The sequence below is a fragment of the Larimichthys crocea genome, chromosome VIII (assembly GCF_000972845.2).
Source record: "Larimichthys crocea isolate SSNF chromosome VIII, L_crocea_2.0, whole genome shotgun sequence".
In the NCBI taxonomy this organism is placed as follows: Eukaryota; Metazoa; Chordata; class Actinopteri; family Sciaenidae; genus Larimichthys; species Larimichthys crocea.
In genome coordinates, this window is record NC_040018.1 from 16236713 (window position 1) to 16257885 (window position 21173).

Consider the following 21173-nt stretch of genomic DNA (forward strand, 5'->3'; position numbering starts at 1 on the left):
ATTAACAATCTGACATCCACGTCATCATTTCAGTGTCTAACATTACAATATTCTACTGTCTTTGTCTTACGGGGATTTCAGTAAGTAAGCAGTATTAAACAGTTGGAAATCCCACCAACTGTGAGTAATCTTAAGTGTAGCTGATAGATTTGTCAGTAACAAAAGCTACTAAGAGAAATGAATTACGTCACATTTTCAGTATCAAGTGTGCTCTTGGCTGCTGCTCTTCTATAAAAAAGAAAATATTTGCAATTCAAATGCAATGCAATGCTGTGCTCTTTATCACCTAAGTGCACAGCGTGTAGTCACAAACACTTAAGTCACATGAGAAATTGGACTTGCTGGTACTTTTTGTTTTGCCAATTTTGCATTAAAAGGGGACAAATGCAGGATAATATGACATTGTTATAAAGTGGGACTTCCCACAAGCAAACACTGCCAGTTGTGTTCAGTGGGACATCCCGTCCACATCAGCATTACCTTTGCCAGTGATTAAACCTGGGTCGTGTGTTAGTGGGAGAGTGCTTTCATCCTGGCAATCTGTTTAATTTTTTTGTAAATAGATTGTTGTGTATGTTTATGTGTGTATATGTGCATAGTATATGTAACTGTGTGTGCTCACCTGCCCAAAGCCTATAGGCTGCTGTTTCTGGGGCTGGAATGCAGGTGTAATCTTCTGTGGCCTGTTGAGGAGGGGAGTGGAGTGGTGGTGGTGGTGGTGGTGTCGCCCAGGAATGCCTCGACCTTTGGACTGGTATGAAGACTCTAAGACTGAGATAGGAGGTTGTGTCAAGAGGAAGGAGAAACACATAGGGACAGAGATGTCATATGCTGACAAATCTCTATCAATATCACAATGTAAAATAACAGGTTAAAAAAAGATGCACCCAAAGAATGGATCCAACCATAACCACAGAAATGTCAACATTTGTGTCAGGAGGCTTTGTAGGCTTGTCAGTGATTTCAGCTGTGTTTGATCAGTTTCCAAACTGTTAAATATAGTGGCATCTGTCCTCTGAATATGATCTAGGTGATTATAAATAGATATGTTTGGGGGGATCTGGGAGGAGTTGGTAACTAAGCTTGTTCATAGAGCTTATAGTGGGGTCAGACCATCAGCTATAAATACACCTGGCAGCACTAGAATAGCAAGCTGTGCCCCTTTATGTGGGGCTTTCACTGCAATAGTTCGAGTTGTGGAGGGAGATGTCATTGACATGAGAGGTGATACGACTTTGTATGATGTTCAGAAGATTTACAATTAAATCCACTCCACTCCTTCACTTTAATAAGACGCATTAAGAGGCAGCTCTTAAATGATCACAGAGACTGTCTCAATAACCACAGCTGTTATAAAGCCTACATAAAGCACGTGTAACTCCATTTTAACACCTGAAATAAACATTCAAACATTTATTGATTTTTTTATTTATGTCAGCCAGAATGTCCTCTAGTTGACATCCATGTTTTGAATATTTCATCCAGGGCATTAAACACTTTGGGGCAATTACACGTCTTATGTAGCTTTAAAGAAGTGCACATCCACACAGATACATTAGCTCTCAGAGTCTGTAAGGAGTGTTGACAGCAAACAAATATCCACTCCAGAGATCAGAGCAGATATGTCAGGACAGGTCACATATAATCACCTGTGAGAACCTCTGTAGTCTACAAAGACAGCGTAATCCCAGACCATGTGACCTGTGGAGCAGACAGCATCAGTGGTGACTGGATCTTTGAGCTAGCATGACCTACTCGTGCACTTGCTGGTCTACTGAGGGGATAACCCCATCAGTGTGTACTTCAGACACATGAGTGTGCAGAGGAAAAGGTGTCCTTTCACCTGCTGATGATTTAGGTTTAGAGAGAACCTGGGTCTAATACTCTAATTCTACAAAGTCAGACATACTCAATGTATTTGTGTCATCAGAATATTAAGTGACCAGTTTTACCTGTGCTGCCAGGTGTTTCACTGATGATAGCAGGGTTGTTGTTGTTGTTGTTCTGCACCCTCATTGGAGGCACCACCACAGTGCGAACTGTTGGCTTGCTGGGCTCGGTTTCCGGGGCAACACACGCAACACGGGGCTCACAGTTCTGATTGCCGCCAGCGATGAAGCGTCGCCCTGTGAAGGGACTGTTGCTGTGGCCAGAGGCATCCGAAGCAGGAGAGCTGTCCACTGTGTCACAACCGCTCTCCTGTTCATCGTCCGACATACTGCAAAAGGGCAATCAATGACCGAAGAAGTTTGAAAGAACTCTGTTAGTGCGGTGCAGTAGCCAAAGTTGAAGCAAGCAAAACATCTGTAGGAGCTTTTGCTTGAATCATTTGTGTTGATTGTACCTGTTGGGGTGTTTGCAGGGTGAAGTGCTGGACTGGGCTGAGGCTGAAGAGCTAGTGCTGAGCGTGCTGTCCGGACTGCTGAGGGAGCAGACTCTCTCCATACTGACAGTGCTCTGACACGCCTCACAATCCGCACTACCCTTACACCTGTGTGCAGAGAGAGAAGAAGAAAGTAAGACAAATGTTTTAGGATCAATTTAGAGATATCGTTAGAAGGAACCCAGTGGTCAGTACTCACTCCCCCATCGAGTGTCTTTGTGCACTCTCCTCTTCGTCGCTGCTGATACTGATGACGCTGACAGTCGGGCTAGCTAGGTCAGAGATCACCATGGCCTGTCTTTGCCCCTGCGAAACTGAGAGCTCCTCACAGTCTGGCTCCACTTTACAGCAGTTCTCATCATCCTCCTCCTCCACCTGCTCTGTTCCTTGCTCCTCTCCGGCAGCACGCCCGGTCTCTGGGCACCTGGCTTCTTCCTCCTCTACCTCCTGCACATTCTTTGCTATATCGGCCATCTTTGGGGACTGGCATGTTAAATTTTGGATGTTTGTGTTTTGGGAGAAGTTGCTGCCCCTGTTAAAGAAAACAAGTCGCTTTCAGAAAGGAGAGCACCTGTGTGTATGTGTGTTATATTTGCAAGAGGCAAACCCAGATGCCATACCTGTTCACACAAGGCTTGGCTCTCTTGTTGGCAGCAGGCTGTGGCCACACCACATGTGCAATGCCTATGTTGATCGGCTGGTGGGTGGACATGGTCATTTGGTTGGTTAAGAATGGCTGAGGGTGTGCAATCATGGAGCTGTAATGGTTACCATGGGGACGCACTTTCCTACATTAAGAAAACAGAACATTGCAAATTGAGCCAAAACCCTTTAGCACCATTATTGAGAAAATGGTCTCACTCGCTGGTCCCAAAGGACATGTGTGACTCATCGATCATTAACATTCAGGGGAGCAAGTGTGCTGCATCAGAGTAGTACAGCCATTCCCAAGGGTATACATAGCTATTAAAAGGTAATAAAGCACAAATAAATATCGCTGCATATATTACATATAGTGGAAGAATAAGGAACATATACATAGAAATGATATGGATAATGAATCAAAAAGATACTGTGCTGTAACTTCCTTGAAACAGACAAACAAATGTCTTACCCCCAGTCACCCAATCTCTGTGAGCCTGCCACAGTATCAGACGACAAAGTGGTTGGTGGTGGGGGCACTGATGTCACCTGCTGCCAAGTGGGCACCAAGATCTGCTGTGCACGGTTGGACCAGGCCTGTTCAGGTGCAGAGAAGCAAAGCAGTTACATAGTGTAATTTTTCTTTGCTAATGCTTTCATCAGCTTGCATATCAACTTTCATTAACTCCATTAACACTTGTAGAGAGTCTTTGTATTAGCATTTTGTTCTCCATTGTAAATGACTAAAATAATTAATAATAATAATAAATAATAAATTCACTATAGAAAACATTTATCTGATCTACACTTACAAATGGAGCCAAGCTGCCCCGCAATCTGAGTCTATGTTCTCTAACCTGTAGTACCATCATTCCCATCCTTGCTACACTGTTACCTGTGTGATGACCCCAGGTCTGATTTGTATGGGCTGGATGGGGGGTGCTTGAGTGACCAGAGGCACAGAAGCCTCCATACGAACAGAGTAGCCTGCTGGTTTAGCCGTGTTGGTGGGGATTCCTGCAGGGACAAAGGAAAATATTGTACTTGTATTGAGTCGAACCACCAGAATAACAACCACAAGACAAATAAGGATTTAGGCCTCTACCTTGAATGGTTGGGGGACACAGAATGAGTGCCTGCTGAAATGAATCACTGCATCCAAACTGACCATTTCCTGTCTGCAGTGGTATCCCAGCATGCATCACTGACGGGGCAGATGGGGCTAACCCCTGAGAAAAGAGCAGAAAGCAAAAAGGGACATGACTGGACTGTTACAATGACTAACAGTAACATTGAACAACCAGTAGATGGCGACATCTCTGTCAAGAGCAGTTGGTTCTGCCTCTCTTGTACTGACAGATTAGTGGGTTAGTCAGTTAACCTTTGGCACAAGCCTGGCTTTTTAGAGGAAATGTGGTTGCTTAGTTGGCTCACTTGTGGTAGATCACTATCATAACCTAAAAAACAAGAAAAGAAGAAGTTCCGGGTACAAAAAAGTATTCAAGGCTGACTAGTCAGCTCCCTGGAAAATCATGCTTAATGGATTCCATTTAATTTGTATTGATCAATCCTTCCATCGTATGAAAATGTTGCTCTTTATCTATTAACATTGCTTATGACTGGACACTTTTATATATGAACATGGTCATAAGTTGATCTTGGGCTGATAACCGACTTTGTACGACCAGTTTGTTTATTTTTAAAAGCTGGATAACTAAAAGGTTGTCAGAAAATGTTAAACTTGCATATTGAGATTGGCTTGAATGATAAACAGAGAACAGTCAAGCATGTGCCTCTGTTTCATGACTCACGCTGCTCTCGTGCCTGGCTATAATCACATTTATTGAATAACGAGAACTAGGCATATATTGTTCTGCTGCAGCTCCTGCATGTAGCTCTGCCCCCACACACATGATAGTAAACACAAAGCAGCCTTTCACAGGGTAAAAAACAAAACAAAAAAAACACCACATTACTGTAAAATTCTCCTAAACCAGATGATTTACCATTTAACCCTAACCCTGTTTTATTCCATGGAAACAGAAATAATAGCTGACCAGTTTTGTTATGCAAAGAATGTGAAGCTTCAGTTTCTATATCTGTGCTGATGAATTCGTTGTCGCAACTGTATAACAAGTAATGTCACGTTTGGTCATCTTTTCATACTTCACCCTAAGTATGGTGGCTTTTGAGATGTTTTACATTATAAAAGATCCAACGCCAAAAAAAGGGTCAGCTCCTTTTTTCTCCTCAGCAACAACACTGACTTGCACTGTTGCCATGACCTCAGAAACATGACGTGATTTCGTTGCCATGACAGCAGTACTGAGACGCAATAAGATGAGCAAGTCAGCATACACGAAAGCAATAACAGCGAGGAAATTGTCTACATGATCAGTCTTCAGAGGAGCAGATGAACAGAACAACACATTGCATGTCAATAACCCGGACCATCTGTGATTAGTCCATCATTCAGATAGTGTGATGTTTTTCTCCATTTCCCATTTCAGGAAACAAGAATAGAGTAAATCTAATTAATATACTGTATATACCAACTTGTTAGCTGCTTGGATGCTTCGTTTTAAAATGTTTAATTCAGATCTTTGATGACTGTGTGCAAGTGTAATACAACACCCACTGCATATTGATAGAAATGGCAAAAACATCCTGAGCGACTCACTTGAGTGTGGACACCTGTCATCTTGCTGAACGGGTGGTTGACAGAGGCAGCAGCGGTTGTGGTCACAGGTCTGACGAAAGGACCTTTATTTCTGTTGGCCACCTCATATGCACTGGGACGAGTCCAGCAAACGTCCATGATGTGGAAACAGGACTTTACGCTACAGGCAGAGGGGTGACATGGAGAGTTTGTTTTATGTATGAAAGTCAAAATGACGACATGTTTGAAAATCTGAAGCAAAAAAGACTCACTGGTTGCTATGGGGAAAGTCGAGCAAGTGTTGCATTGTCACAAAGGGGTGGCTGAGAGCTTCGGCAGGGGCAATCCTCTCTTCTGCATCAATCAACAACATCTTCTTCAGCAGGCCCACAAACTCCCTACGGTCTGCCTTCTCTGCTAGCAAGTCACTACCTTCCAGATTCATCACCAAGTTCACCTGAAGAACAAAACATTTTACTGTTAAAACTACTGGCAAAAGTCAGAGACATTTGAGGAATATTAACAACATGTACCCCACTGACCCTGTGATCTTTAATGTTGTTATATACCAAAAATCAATAAAGTTTGAGTATAAAATAATGTTGTTATATACCAAAAATCAATAAAGTTTGAGTATAAAAAAAAAAACTACTGGCAAAAATAATTGTTCTTCTTCAAAATATGAAGAAATGGTGCATTACAGTACAGCTTGACACACATTTCCTAAGAATGATACACAGTTAGTCAAGAATTAGCAAGAATCTCCTCTGAATTACAAAAGTACAGAGCTGAACAAGCACTGACGCGTGCCTGGGGAATTTCCACCAGTAGTCTGTTTTCAACAGAGAATAGTGAGTGAAACTTAAACCTAAACCTGCTTTTTGGGGGGGGTTTAGAATTTAACTGGAGGGAAGTTTAGCTTAGAGGTGCTCTTTCCCCTTCCCAGTCATACGATGTGTACACACTGTACTTTTCATACAGCTGTACATGTACTTCCTCTGGTAAAGATGTAGTCGCCTACATCCTCTTAACATTTGATGTTGAACTTCCTCCGAAATGTGGTTGAGTACACTGTGGTCCAAACAGTTGAACGTACGTGCGCTATGTCATCCAAACAGCTGAAGATGTACTTCCTTGCTTCCTTTGATTTCATTCCCGTCTCCGTCTCATGCTCATCTGTTGACTACAAAAAAAAAAAGTTTAGTAAGAACGAAAGAACTGAATTCAGTAAAGCAGTTGCTTGGATATGTTGTGATTTTAATAGTTCATGTTCTTATTAATTCATTTATTCATGCTATGAAGGAAAATGAGAAACCTGGATATTCACATCTTCTGATTCAAAAGTAGCAAAGTCAGTTAGGTATTCATGACTCATGCTCTCAAAATGTAAAACCCTATCACAGCATGTAAAGCAATCTGATTAATATGTATCATATTATATTTTCTTTGATAAGACCATTTTATTTATCTTAAAGGTTAGTTTGTTTTGGTATATATTTGTTAAATATTTGTTGATTGGAGCTGATCTACAGTTTTCATCATTAGCTTTTTGTGAAGCAAAACAAGGGTAGATCATTTTGAACAAGGGGTAATAAGCCAATGTGCCATATTTTCCCGTGTGTAATTACTCCTCACCTTTAGTCTCCATGCTGCGTACGGTGAGTCGGACTCTCTGCAAAAGAACCGTGCTGTCTTTGTCCCCGCATTCAATAAATGTTCCCCTGGCAAACCTTGTGTCTGAGAAATGTAACGAATCTGTTTGAAAATAAGAGGGGAAGGGAGGGAGAAAAGAGAATATGAACAGAGGAAGAAACAAATCTTGTTGCTAAAGAAATATTTTTATTGGCTTAAGGTGGAATAAAAAAAACAACAACCTGTAATGCGTTTTATATTAAAAATGACTTATCCTCACGTCGTTATTGTTAATTTCTACATCATCCACATTTAACAAAAAACAACATATGGGCAGAGCACCGTATACTGGCACACTTTTAAGTACTAATATTTCACAAGGTCATTCACAGTGACGGCATTACACTATCAAGTCCCTCAGTTAAATTTACTGTGTGGATGTGTACAGTACATAATGGGGACAGCTGCGGAGACCTTGAATATGGCACATTCCTGAGAAATGACTAGACCCAAATAAGACCTCATACTGACTCTAGCTTGTGTTTATGATCTCTGGATGGTGTCAGGGTCTTTTCATGCATACTCTGATAACAAGGCCTCTATGGTCTCAATGCCAAATGCTTTGCTGCGTAATGCTGCCTCAGTCAGATGCTGCGGGGCAAGAGTGTCATACACAGGTTTATGAGAGGAGACCAGCGAGAAGCCTGGCTGACGTCAATCACACCTACGCGTAAAGTACAAGAACCATTAGAGATTCAGCGCCGCTAAGAAGCAAAGCGAGAGAGCAAAGAGCCACGCATTTGGAGAACGGTGAGGATCATGAAGAAGTGTGAGTTTGCAAGTGAGTTCCATGAAGTATCCCACATCAAAACTACAGAGACTAGAAATGTTTTTGTTGGATGTTAATTGTGTGTTGCTCTTCATGTTGCCCTGTTGCAATAGCTTTCCAAAATCTCTCTCCCCTTTGTTCTCATTTTTCTGTCTTTCATACCATTTTTACGACTATTCATAAAACCAAATCTGTCAATTCCAACAAACTTCTCCCTTAGCATGCAATGACTAAATTCCCCTTCTTTCGTGTCAATAATGTAGCTGTGCCGTAGTTCAGCAACATCATATAAACAGCAACAGACACAAAAACACAACACAGCTAGTGTGCGTGGGTGGGAAAATTCTTGTGACGGGAAAACCCTTATTTTTCCTGAAAGGCGTGTCTCTGCAGAGATCTCACAAACCAGTAAAATCGCTGGTGCAAAGCTACCACTTCACAAAACAACTATCTAGCGAGCCCAGGCCTGCTGCAGAGCAGACAGGAAGCACAGGCAGCGTTTATTTTATGGCAGTCCATATAACAATACACACTATAAGAGATGGATTTCAATGATAACCCCCACTGCAATAAATAAAAGTAGATCTCAGCTTAAAATAATGGACCCACACCCTCTTGCTTACCACCTACCTACAGTAAATCACATTTTTGACATTGGGGTACAGTTTATACCAGCTTACAGGAAAATTCCCTCTGGAGCCTTAACCCCCACTAACCCAAATCCTTTTTGTTTCCTCTGACCCTGCCTACATCCTCTTATTCTTACAGATCCTCCAGGTTGCCAGCTGGGCCGAGCCCCAGAGAAAAGAGAAAAATCAGCAAACACCATTAGTTTGGTCTCTGCAATACTGTGCAGTGACCCTCATGGTTGCACCACTTATATGGTACCTGAGAAAACATTGAGAATAGAGACATAGCAAAGACTACAGCTCAAGGGCTAATTTTAGCCACTCATAATGACACAGTGGCTGAAACGTGAGGTTTGTCACATCAAAGAGGGGAGCAGCCTCCTGCTGCACTAGTGAAGTACAAGATGGTGTGACTGGGGGATGAGGTAAGGAGAGGGGAGTGCAAGAGGGGAGGAGCCAGAGTTATAAATACAATATGCTGTGTGGTATGGAACAAGACCCCTTGCAGAAAGAGAAGATGAAGAAGAGGGGGAAGAAGAGGGTGGATGTGGCTCTGTCAGCTCCAGCCAGATCCACCCTGTGGCCTCTGGATGACACCTCACACCAGCAGTCAGCTGCCTATCTGTTTACTGACATACAGCCAGTAAGGCTATTCATTTTAGGTGATAAAAATTAAATTAAAATTAGATTTCCATTTTTAACTTCTGCTAAATCATTAAGTAATTCTGTGTCATTTCATATCACATTTCACTGACACAGCTCTGGGTGACTCAGAGGCAGAAGATGAAGAAGAAGATGTACAAGCTTGTATAATGACCAAGGCTGATTTATTTGAAAGAACTTAAATTGGGTATAACACTTTGCTTCATCATGAGATTAGAACCTCCAGAAAGTATGAATTTATTCCTGTACCAGCTGATTTTCTCATTTATTGGACAATTCCATGAATGGAGAGTCCTGCATGCCAGCAGGCAGGATTGGCAAAGAGGGACAGTATTTCCCTCTTCAGTGGGGGTGGGTGGGTGTCAAAGTACAGTTCAGTCACAGAAGGAAAAAAAAAACTGCATACAGAATCAATCTATTTCTCAAAGGCACAGAGGCTAGAACAGGGATCCTCCCGGATGCATTTCCAACTTACTACATAAGCATTCCATTAAAAACAGGCCAGGACGTTAGGTTCAGTCATCTCAGAGAACATGCACAGCTTCGAATTAAATGCAGGTATTTTAATCTGCTGACAATAATAGACAGTAACATGAGTGGTGCAAGATCCAACAAGCTGAAATTGAAAGTCGAACTCTTACTTTCTCTCAATGAATTACTCACAACCTCTGCCATAATGCCAGTGTTCACAGCGTACTTGGATTAAAATTCAATCACCTATTTACATACAGTAGGTTTTTATCTCTATCCGATACATACCACATTCCACAAGTTCCTTCTCACCTGTTATCTTACATTTCATTTCATTGTCTCTCCCTATCTATGCCAACTTTATCCCATCGACCCTTGTCACCCAATCAGCTCCAAGCAGTCCCTTGCTAAATCGGGGAGGCTCCCCCCACCCAGATATCTTTAAATCAGCATGCTGACTGGCTCCTGCAAAAACATATTCATCATATTTAGACTGGTGGTGCAGTGCTCCAGTCAAATCTCTTTCGGAGGTGTTGAGTTATCTCTCCTGTCTCGGCCCTGGTGAGAGTGAAAAATGATGCCAGGCCATAAAAACACTTTGGTATGAGTGCGATGTGCAGTAGGGCTGAGTGCCGTAATGGTTGCTCTATGGGACAGAGCAGGATCTGACTGAGGCTCTGTTGGCAGGCTTGGAGGAGATAGGGCTCCAGGACAGGGGAAAGCAGCTCAGCATAAGCCCAGATCAGTCTTGTCCTGGTTAAGATACTGTCAGGGCTCCATTCGGAGAGGCAGACACCCAACAGCTCCTAATAGACATTCAATCAATCACAAGAATATGTCATCCTGCTCTATGTCACTGACACCAGCTGATGCAATCCTCGGGGTAGGTACGTCACCAGGGAACCAGTTAGTACTGTACTAATTTGGTTCTGTAAGTCTTCTTCATTCAAACAATTCATCAGAGTCTCTTTTTGTGTGTAATTGTGCACAAATTATTTCCCTCAAAAGTCCTCGAGATCTCACAAGATTAAAATACAGATTTTTCCAACTGTACACACAGTGGTTAGCTTCAAACCACCTGTCCTAAACTCTGTTGTTATATGCCCCTGTCTACCTTTTAAGGCTCTGTCAGCTTCTCTTCTTAACTGAATATTTTCAACACGTCTTTTTTGAATAAAGTGGCTACGGATCAAGTATCCTGTAAACTTCAACAGTGGGAGCCATGTCTGAGTCAGTAACCTGCAGGCAAGCCTGTAATAGAAAGCTGGATTGAATGCAAACTCAAAAACAAAACACAGTGAGCCCACTCCTCTGTGGGTTGCCTTGATAGGAAAGTGTAGAAATAATGGAAAAGGGGGAGAAAAGAAAGAAGAAAAGAGGGACAGAGAAGAGACCAGGAAAACAACTGGTTGGATGGAAACAGAGGGTGTAACGCTACCTAGACAGCCAGCCACATGGGCAGTGTTAGCATGAATGGGGTAATAATGGGTAGGCTGAACTAAGGGAGAAACGGCTGTGCAGAGGGTAAACTTTCCATTTACAGATGGTACAGAGAGGAGAGACTGAGTCACAGAAGTTGAAAGTAGAAGTTGGACTTGCTGGAATTAAGATGCATATGGGGCAGGAAAGAGAGGAGGTGCAAACCTCCCCAAAAATGATTAGTGAGGAGCCAATGGCAGCTAAAAAGTGATGAATGGTTGCTTACCTGGTCGTACTCCAGGGCCCCAGGGTAAAGGGGCCAGCCCAGAAAAAGTTCCGCTATCACACAGCCTAGGGACCACATGTCTATGGCTTCACAAAACGGCAATCCCAAAATAATCTCTGGAGCCCTGTGGAACAGACAAAACATGCAGCTGTTAGTCTGAGCTCGCAGAATTTCACATGTAAAGACCAAGACAATTTTAGTGATTGGTGAACTGGTATGACGGACAGTAAACGCACCATACACTACTATGTTCCTCCCTGTGGAAGTCTGATTTAAATTTATACATGTACCTGACTTTATTTCACTCACTCCAAGTAATAGTGACATGTGAGATAATGACACAGAAACGTTTCACTAAACAGGCAGAACCTTTAGATGTTTTCATATCACCACTTCTACCATCTCCTCTTACAGACTTTTTTTTGTTTGTTTTAATACGTTTTAAAAAACTGTCATTGTATATATTTTTTATAGTATTCCATCATTGAATTTCATTTTGTTTTGGTTTGTGGTTTATGCTTAGCAAATACTATGTGTATGTCTAAATGTATTCTATTTATTCATCACTATCATTGATGTATTTATAACCCAAATCCCCTTTTTTATAAGAATTATATTAAACACAGTAGCCTGACAAACTGACAAATCTAGACTGAACTTTACACCAGAATGTACGATTCAAGTTTAAGTAGAGGTTTCTATGATTATTAAATGCAACTGACTCTGTTTGTCACACCACACTGTCACCCCTTTACCAGTTATATGTTAATTATAATAGTTATGTCTTTAACAAGGTTAATCACACCCTCTCTGAGGGTGGGGTGCTCTGATAGACAGCCTTGCAGCTAAAAGGAAAACAGGAATACGTCATTTTCCATGTGTTTTCCATGACTGGAAAATTGGTCAACTATTTCCAGAGTTTCCAGGTTTTCCAAGACGTGTGTTCCCTGAAGAATGTTTTTGTGCCATCTTTACAAAAATGAAAACAGATGTCTGAAACAAAACCTATAAATTCATAAACATCCACTAAACACTGAAAATGTCAGAGATAACAGATAAAATCTAAACTTATTTCATATGGAAAAATACAGTATAATTAATGTTAACATATTTTGTATCTCAACAGTAACAGTTTTATGTGTTGCAGCATACAAGTTTCTCACTTTTAATCCATTTAATTGTTTACATAGAAGATATACAGTCGATTTATGTCCCGACAACACTTTAAAACCATTTTTCCCTCGATTTGTATGTTTTCTTTTTGTGTTGCTTTGTGGGCTGGTGCTGATGTCTTGAGCAAATAAATATCCATCAATAGTAATGTCATGGAATTCCTGTTGATTGCCAGTCAGAGTGGAATGTGTGGTACATGTGTAACAGTGCCAAGTGACTTGTAAGCCAGTGTTGTGCATGCACAAGAGTTGCCAAGTATCAGCAGGCTGAGTCAGTGGGTTAGCAGGTCAGCCAGGCCGGGATCAGACCTTTGACAGGCTGCTGTACTGCTCTAGGCTGATAGGAATAAAGAAGCACAGTCACTACCTCTTCACCTACATGTTGGCCCGGTGTTACTCCAAGTCACTCCGTAATAGCACTGTAATACCATGTCACAGAGATGTCTAGTGGTGACGCAGGCCTGTCAGCACCAATATAGGTAAGACATGCTGAAAACTGTCAAGAACTGTGTGTTTAGGACACACCACAAAGCCTTTAAACTGTGACAGTGCACTGACAGCATCATGTAACCTGAGCTAATTTCTCCATTAGAAGGCAAAAGTGAATTCCAAGTTAATTCAAATCAATAAGAAACTATGACTACTGATCTACCATGCAGGCTAACAGTACAGAGCTATTAGCAAAGTCAGGCTGTTGCCTTTATAGAAGAACAGGACAAGTGTGTAAGATTTAGAGGGCTGGATGCCACTAAATCCTGCACAATGAAAAAATTGCAGTATGTTAAGACTTCGTAAAATTTAATTTTATGCAACACCAGCGCTGGAAGATAATTCAACATTATTGTTTCTAGTCTCAATCAAGGGTAGTGGTTTGGTGTCAACACACACACGCACACAGACTACATTTTTTGCTGCTTAAATGTCCCATGATATTTGCTAATAAATTAAATAAAGTTAAGAAAAACACTTAATCATCAGTACAATACACAATAAAGAAATGACTTGGGAATCTCCTGCTTGACATAATTTAAAAGGCAATCTATACTACAGGGACCAGTAGAGGTGGAATGAAATGTCCCTGCGGATGTGGGTCTCTAAGGAGAAAATAATTCATTCGGGTGGGTGGCATGTGGACAATTTATGCGTACATGCGTGTTTGGATGGTGTTAGAGCTGATATGTGCATCATTTGTGTCCACAGCATTTTTCTCTGGTAGAAAGCACCTGTGAGGTGTGTTTCAAAATCAGTGAATACCTTTATTAATCAGAGCACTTACAGAGATATTTTTCGAATTTATGACAGATTCTCTGCTGTAAACTGTAGAATAAAAAGGTAGACACATAGAAACAGCCATCCACGTGCAAACCTGCAGCCTTGGTCTTAATTATAGTATCAGTATAAATAGACTGAGATCATGTTGTGATAATAATAACTATGTCCTTTTCCACAACACAGATAAATTGAGAGGATTGTAAATAATCTTCAGAATGACAAGGGCGAGATTCCATGACAATTAGCTCACGTTGGATCCTCAGCTTACTCTTTCAGACCACTGGACATGCCGACTAAAGCAATCCTCTGCTTTCATACTGAACATATATAAAGAGATGCAGGAGAGAACTACTCGGTGGTGTCTGACATATGGCTAGCAACAGCAAACTTAAGACCTGCTTAAATAAGTTTTAGACAAATTTATCACATGGTCAAAACAAATGCCCACAACAGCTGGCGCAGTAGGCAACAGAGAAGCAGAAAACCAACCAGGCAGCTATGCCAACCATTTCAGCCTCACAGGCATGTCCTATTTATAAAGGAACAGGTTTTCCCTGGAGGAGTGATGAGAGAGACGTACATATGAACACACCCATGAGTTCATCAGGACTCAAGGCTAATATAAGGATATACAGTAAGGCTGATCAGTACCACTTGAGCAGCACGAGGCATCATCAGGTTTAGTCTAGTAGTCCGAAACTATCCTGTAACCAAAAACTTCTTGCATTCTCCAACAGGCAATGCACATCCATCAACAGCTCCTATTCAACTTCGGAGTGGCAGCTTACCAGCTTAGTCAATTCAAGATGCACCGGATAGAAGCTTCTATACAGGCCTCAATAATCTGCTTTTATTCATAACTTTCTATTGTTCAAACTATTGTTTGCATAAGACCCAATCTTTATTATGACATTACAATTCAGTATTAAGACTACCCATTTCATCTCTTACACATTTTTTCAGTTGGGAGTGATGCCAGTATAAGCTTAGACAGTCACAAAAATCAAAACATGAAAAGAACCAAGACAGGAATCAAGAAAAGAGATAGAGCTCTTCCTTCTTTGTCTAATATCTTGTCAGATTCCACAAAAGGTAATGCAAAGTGCTTCTGGGTACACAGAAGATACATTGCGTTATGTTCTTCATCCCTTTGTTCTTACCCTCCCCTGCCGAATGCACAATAGCAGTGTGACATGAAAAAATCACAGTGAAATAAAGAGAGCCAAACAGTAAACGGGTCTCTCTCCTTTGGTTTGGGAGGTTGTGTGGAGGTTGCCATGGTTGCACCGTTCTGTCCTAATCAACGCAACTCAAGCCTCACCACCCTCCTGTGAAACCAAATCTATTTTCCATCCTTAGGATATGACGTACAGGCTGAGGGGCCATTCAATGAAAGAGGAGCAGAGGCCTCGTGACTGTTAACTGCCACGTGTTAGAGCTCCAGAGGAAATGGACAGGTACAATAAAATGATGAGCAAGGTGACTGACTGATATTCAGCCTTTGGCCAGTGCATGCATAGACTCCATGTAACACAACAGGAGGAAATGGGTGTGGAGAATAAATTAATGAGTGTACCTGAACAAGCATAAACTCTCAAACAAAAAAAGAGCTTAATGCACCTGGTAGTACTTGTACATAAGCACCTTTTAGATAAACTGAGGAGTAAAATAATGTTTACAATGCAGTCAAAACTGCAATTATCATATGCAATCACCTGATGCCACATAGTTGGCAGCTCATTCATAACCAACTTATGTTTTATGACCACAGTACAATTTATGCAGATACAGAATACCCCAAAATGTAGAAAAATCAATGGTAAGCGATGCAGACAGCACATGACTGTTTGATCTGAAATGTACAGAAATAATAAAATTAAATACATTTATTAACTTAATCATCTTCCCAAAGCTTCCTGCACCTGCTAGCAGTATTTTAAGATGCTCTTTTCAAAACATTCTTCACTTCACAGCTCACAGTTTACTTCTACGGTTTCAACATTTCTATCACTCTATACCACAGATGAGATTTGAGAGATGCTCCGTAAGTTGAAAGCAGTTTAACAATCTTGTGAATACGTTTTCCAATAAACTGCTTGTAACAGATTTAGGCTGGGGCAACATTTGGTTTTGGTGAGGTTAATATAGAACATGGCCTGACTGAGAATAACAAACTGGCTGCTGGCTGGTCTTTAATGGAAAACATCACTAACAAACCCGAATGCACAATGCTGAGCACAGCAGAAACAGCAGGCCCAGAGCGGGCATACTACTGTGCCAAGTGTAACCCGCCCACACTGCAGGTATGATATTCAGAAACAGTTCAAATAAAACCCAAACAGGCAGGAGCAGTGGTGAAACTCAGCTGCCATTTTTTTCTTCTCATCTTCTCACAGCCTGAGGCTTCCACTATATTTTAGGGCTCCTTTGTGGATAGGCTCTGACCAACGAAAACAAGTCTTTCCCTGGTCATCAAGTTCAACAGTTTGCTCCTTCACCTCAAACAGCTGCTTCCCTTCCTCTATCCGTCTCTTCTTTTCCTCCTCCTCTGTGTGTATGTCACGAACGCACAACAAGGCTAAGGCACAAAAGAACTGTTATGTTAGTGGAACCAACACAAACATGATGCATGGCGAGATTCCAAAATACACACGGAACGTGTGCACTAAATTGTTGATCCTATGGTTCAAAAGATGTTACTGCATTCAAAGATGACATCTATAAATTCAATTCAACATGTGTCCCCACGTGCTTTGGAACAACAGAAATAGGCTTTTACAAGAATTCAATTTTAAAAATTTAACGCTAAGCTAAACAAACACATTGCAACCTTACTGTGAGGAGAGAGGTATTGATATAATAGTTCTCTCCTCACAGTAAGGTTGCAAGATTATCACACTGTCCTAACTTTAAAGAGAACTTGATCTGATTGATGGCTGAATTGGTGCTTGGCTTGATGTCCAAAAAAAATATAGTAAATCTGAAAATTTGGGAGGTGACAATAGCCAACTGTTCCCTTTGCATCAAGCTAACCTAAATATACCCCAGACAGATCTTCTTACTGTACTCTGTACTGCACAGATACAAAACCGATATCTTTTTCTGTCTGTGTTCTTCTAACTGTTGTTAAGATAGCAAACAAGAGTGTCAAGTTCCTTTGATATGCAGGCCTGAAACACTTTTTTTTTGCATCTTATTTTATCTCATCTGGAGAAAAAAAAACAGAAAAAACAGTGCAGACACGAGTCTTGTTCTTTGCAGAGAAATTATCTCCATCTCTATTTCTTATTCATGGCCATTATCTCATACTCCAGAAATAGTCCTCTGATCCTCCCTGCTCTGTCCTCACGGGGAGGAACCAAGTGTAAAGTGCCATCCTACCAGCTCACACAGAGAATGGCAAATAAGGGTGGCTACATAGGGAGGGAGGGGGGTCATTGTTGCTGCATGCTTACGCAGGCCTTTCATTAAGCTTGTTCTGGTAAATAGACTCATTTGGGCTACACTGCAGTTAGAATAAGCTCAGCCACAGAGCCAAACTGACAATACAGTGACTCCATGATGGAAGAATGGTGCTTCGCCGCACGTCTCTTCCAGGAACTGTAATTCCACACACTCTAAGAGCAGTCTGCATTATTCAGTGGAACACAGTGGCAGAGTAGCAAAGGCGGAGGTAGCACTTGCACTCTGATCTTCCCAGACCTTAAATTAAGGATACAAGGCTTTAGACACGTTTTACAGATGTTAACCTTTCAATGTACTGACATGGAGCCAATGTTTTCCAAGTTCCAGGTGGACTGAGCTTCTTCTCTGTGAATTAAAGGTTTTTTTAATTCAGGGGGCTCCAAAACCAAACAAACCAAAACAAACGGATAAAACATTTTGAGAGACAAACAAATGATTAAGATAGTAAAATGAAGCTTCATGCAGCTGTGCTTACATCAGAGCTTATTAAATCAATTGAAATCTCTTTGAAACCTAACATTTACTAGAGCTACAGCTGTTAGCAGTACACAGCCTTAACAACAACATATCTTTGCTTCTCGTTGCCAACTGCATGGCCTTGGTCATGAAGGATGCCACTTTCAAGGTGAAGAAGTACACAGTTCATTAAAAGGGAAGGTGCTGTGAGCCCACACACAAAACATGCTTCTAAGACTGGAGGATTACTTGTTTAATCTGTGAAAATGCCAGACCTACTTTTAAAGGAAACATTAATCCAGTAGTCTCAGTCCAAATATTTCATTTGTGGATAGGAGAATGAATTACAGATCTGGTCCACCGTGAGAAATCTCAGTGAATTGTTGCACAGCAAATAGCTGTTTACTACAATATCTTTAATTTGGTCAAATTAAAAGTGAATGAAAAAGTGAAAGGACACTTGATATGTCCACATCCAAATCATTGATTACTATATTATAGCAAAACCCTTTTCACATTTAGTCTTGAGCCTGGATTTAAGAAACTTCCAGAAGGGCCCTGATCTGAGGCTACGCTCTGGCTCATAGATGAGCAGCAATTTGGAATATAACTAGAAACTTAACCATGAAGTGCTTTAATCAGGTAATCAGTAAAATCAATTATCAAACTTACTGGCAATCAGTAAAGAGAGGCTAGAGCAGAAATGATATCATCTTGTTCTGTAATGTTTATTAAAAGCAGAGCCGATGCATTTTATCCTAGCTGAAGGCACGAGATTGTTTTTTTTTTTTGGCTTAACCCTGACTGAGATGATATAAAAGCATGTATGACCTACTTGAATTCAGGATCAGGGAGAAAAGAGCAGATTTTTTTATTTTTTTAGACATTGCTCAATGGACAAAAACATGATTGAACAGCTTTTGTAACAGCAAACAATCAGTCTCTGTTAAATATCGGCTGCAGCTTTGACAAAAATCATATGCATTGAAAAAACACTCAAACAGCTTAAAGGGTCAAAATGAGAGATATGGCCAGAATTATAGTTTATGAATGTTTACACATTAAAAAAATGAACATTAACAACAGAACACGAAGAGCTAGATTTGACTCGTGCTTTGAGGGGTGACACTGAAACACTGTAGCATCTAGACGGCCTTCAGGCCAACGTGAGGACGGGTTTTGGTTCATGCCCCTGTAACATTAGTAAGTGGGTTCAGCGGTTCATACTCGTGCACATACGAAATGAACGATCATATTATAACCACTTCACATTACTGTTTGGCAAGTTTGGAAAGTATGCTAAACATTTTTGAGGACAGATTTATTAAGCGTTTTTGGAGCATGTGACCAGAAATTATACATTGCTTCTCTAATTTAAAAAAAAAAAATTAAGGTTTTGTTTTCAAGTTGAAATATGTATCGAAAAAAGCTATTTTAAAAAAAATGGCCACTTGGCTCTATGAGCTCTAACTAAGCTGACCGAGGTGGCGAATTCTGAGTGCCGATATGCCAAATGCTTGTAAATTGTGGAAGCGGAGGCCGCATCTGTCAGACTTATTGGTTTAAGTGGTTGATAGATTTGAGCAATCCAACAGCCACTTTAAATTACTGACCAACAAATATTCAGTGCTGCGCATATAACCAAACACGCACACACACATGGACATATGAAAATCAAAACAGCTGACGTTAGAGCTGGTTGACCTTGAACAAGTAAGTGAGAGCTCTCTAGTATTTCAAGCTGTCCTTATTTCATTCTGGCTGCCTATGTGCTTCACCATCTATAGAAGTCAAAGCCCACTGGCCGGCGTCCCATGAGCTATTTTAAGAAACCCTGCACTCTTACCCTCAGCAACGCGGTTCCCTCACAGTATGCTTTGCATACTCTTGTCTGCTAGTAGATACAAACAGCAGCTTCTACAAAGCATTTTTCATTTATTAGTGTTGATTAGTTTTGCAATCAAAACAACTTCGTGCTAACGGGGGAATAAAAACAGTAACAGATCAAAATATTTTGTTCTAATGCTACTTAAAGCCATTAAACAATGAAAAATGATGCAGACATTTTGGCTGGGCCTGCATCTCTGACACAAATTATTAATTAATACTGGTGCAAATGACTTGTACCTAGACTAGACATATTTTCATCCTGCACAATCATTCTGTCAAGTCAGCAATTATACTGATGTATATTGTATCAAAATATAACACCATGAGAAACTGCTGGTCACCAAAGCTTGAGGTGAACAGAACTGACAAACAGAGTTGATGCAGCTGCACTCTTCACTTCCTTCCCCACAAAAGCAAAGTACGACAGCTCTATTTTGAGCAGCTTCCTGAAACAAAGTGCATTTCAAAACAATATTCACCAAAACCAGAATTTTTCATTCCTGTGTGGGATGAAAAGAGAATACAAGAATTATGTGTCATTGACAAGTTTTTTTCCCCCCACTTCTTCCATAAAACTAGGGATGCACGATATTTATCGAACCGATAAAATATTGGCCGATATGGGGAGAAATTACGTAATTTTTAATCGATTCATTTTAACCAATAAAAAGATCTGATAAATTAATGAAATTGGGGGAATTGTTTGCAGGCCGAGTAGCCTCAAAAGCTGTCGTGCATTATTGGCCTAGGACCTAAGCCTGGCCCCGTCTCTGCCAGACTAATAATGAACATGTCTTCACCAGTGTGGTCGTTTTTCATAGTGGCAGAAGATAACAGCATTGCTGTTTGCAAAAGTTGTTCAGTGAGGATTCTGAGAGGAGGAAAGAAGACTTCGAGTTTTAATACGACGCAATGTTTGAAACAATCGGTATTAAAAGAAAATTAAGCAGACACGGTAGCAGCTAGTGGTGCTGCTAAGGCTAAAACAACACAGTGTGGATGACTGACACCTGTCACCTATCGACCAGTCAGAGTCAGGAGAATCGATTAGTACCGCCCACATTCACCTTTGACCCACCAATGACGATCCAGAATGAAGTAAACCCAAAAGGTAGTATATCGCACCAAAAGGTCACACTTCACTTTCAAAGCCTCTTTGTCTTTATGTAAACAACCAGGACCTTTGTGATTGATTCAAAATAAAGCAGAGACATAGCAGGAGACATTAGCAGCGTTTTTTTGGGCTGGAATAATCAGATGTATCGTTTTGTGGATTTTTTTGCTACTCTTTGGGGGCTAGCTCAC

At 40.9% G+C, this 21173-nt stretch overlaps 1 protein-coding gene across 5 annotated transcripts in view; it reads right to left on the minus strand.

The window, feature by feature from the left end:
- The window catches only part of hipk3b (homeodomain interacting protein kinase 3b), a 39226-nt gene that overhangs the window by 5017 nt on the left and 13036 nt on the right, over nucleotides 1-21173 (minus strand). For 4 of the 5 annotated variants that reach the window (XM_027281003.1, XM_027281002.1, XM_019254314.2 and 1 more), the window contains 14 exons: nucleotides 11614-11737; nucleotides 7320-7439; nucleotides 6781-6867; nucleotides 5957-6141; nucleotides 5706-5865; nucleotides 4131-4254; nucleotides 3921-4042; nucleotides 3498-3622; nucleotides 3004-3171; nucleotides 2583-2915; nucleotides 2345-2491; nucleotides 1953-2218; nucleotides 1650-1701; nucleotides 623-771 (listed from right to left, as the gene is read on the minus strand). In XM_027281003.1, coding sequence (XP_027136804.1) covers nucleotides 623-771; nucleotides 1650-1701; nucleotides 1953-2218; nucleotides 2345-2491; nucleotides 2583-2915; nucleotides 3004-3171; nucleotides 3498-3622; nucleotides 3921-4042; nucleotides 4131-4254; nucleotides 5706-5865; nucleotides 5957-6141; nucleotides 6781-6867; nucleotides 7320-7439; nucleotides 11614-11737 — 2162 coding nt within the window. The remainder of the gene's footprint in view (nucleotides 1-622; nucleotides 772-1649; nucleotides 1702-1952; nucleotides 2219-2344; nucleotides 2492-2582; nucleotides 2916-3003; nucleotides 3172-3497; nucleotides 3623-3920; nucleotides 4043-4130; nucleotides 4255-5705; nucleotides 5866-5956; nucleotides 6142-6780; nucleotides 6868-7319; nucleotides 7440-11613; nucleotides 11738-21173) is intronic. The other variant, XM_019254315.2, reaches the window with a different exon arrangement.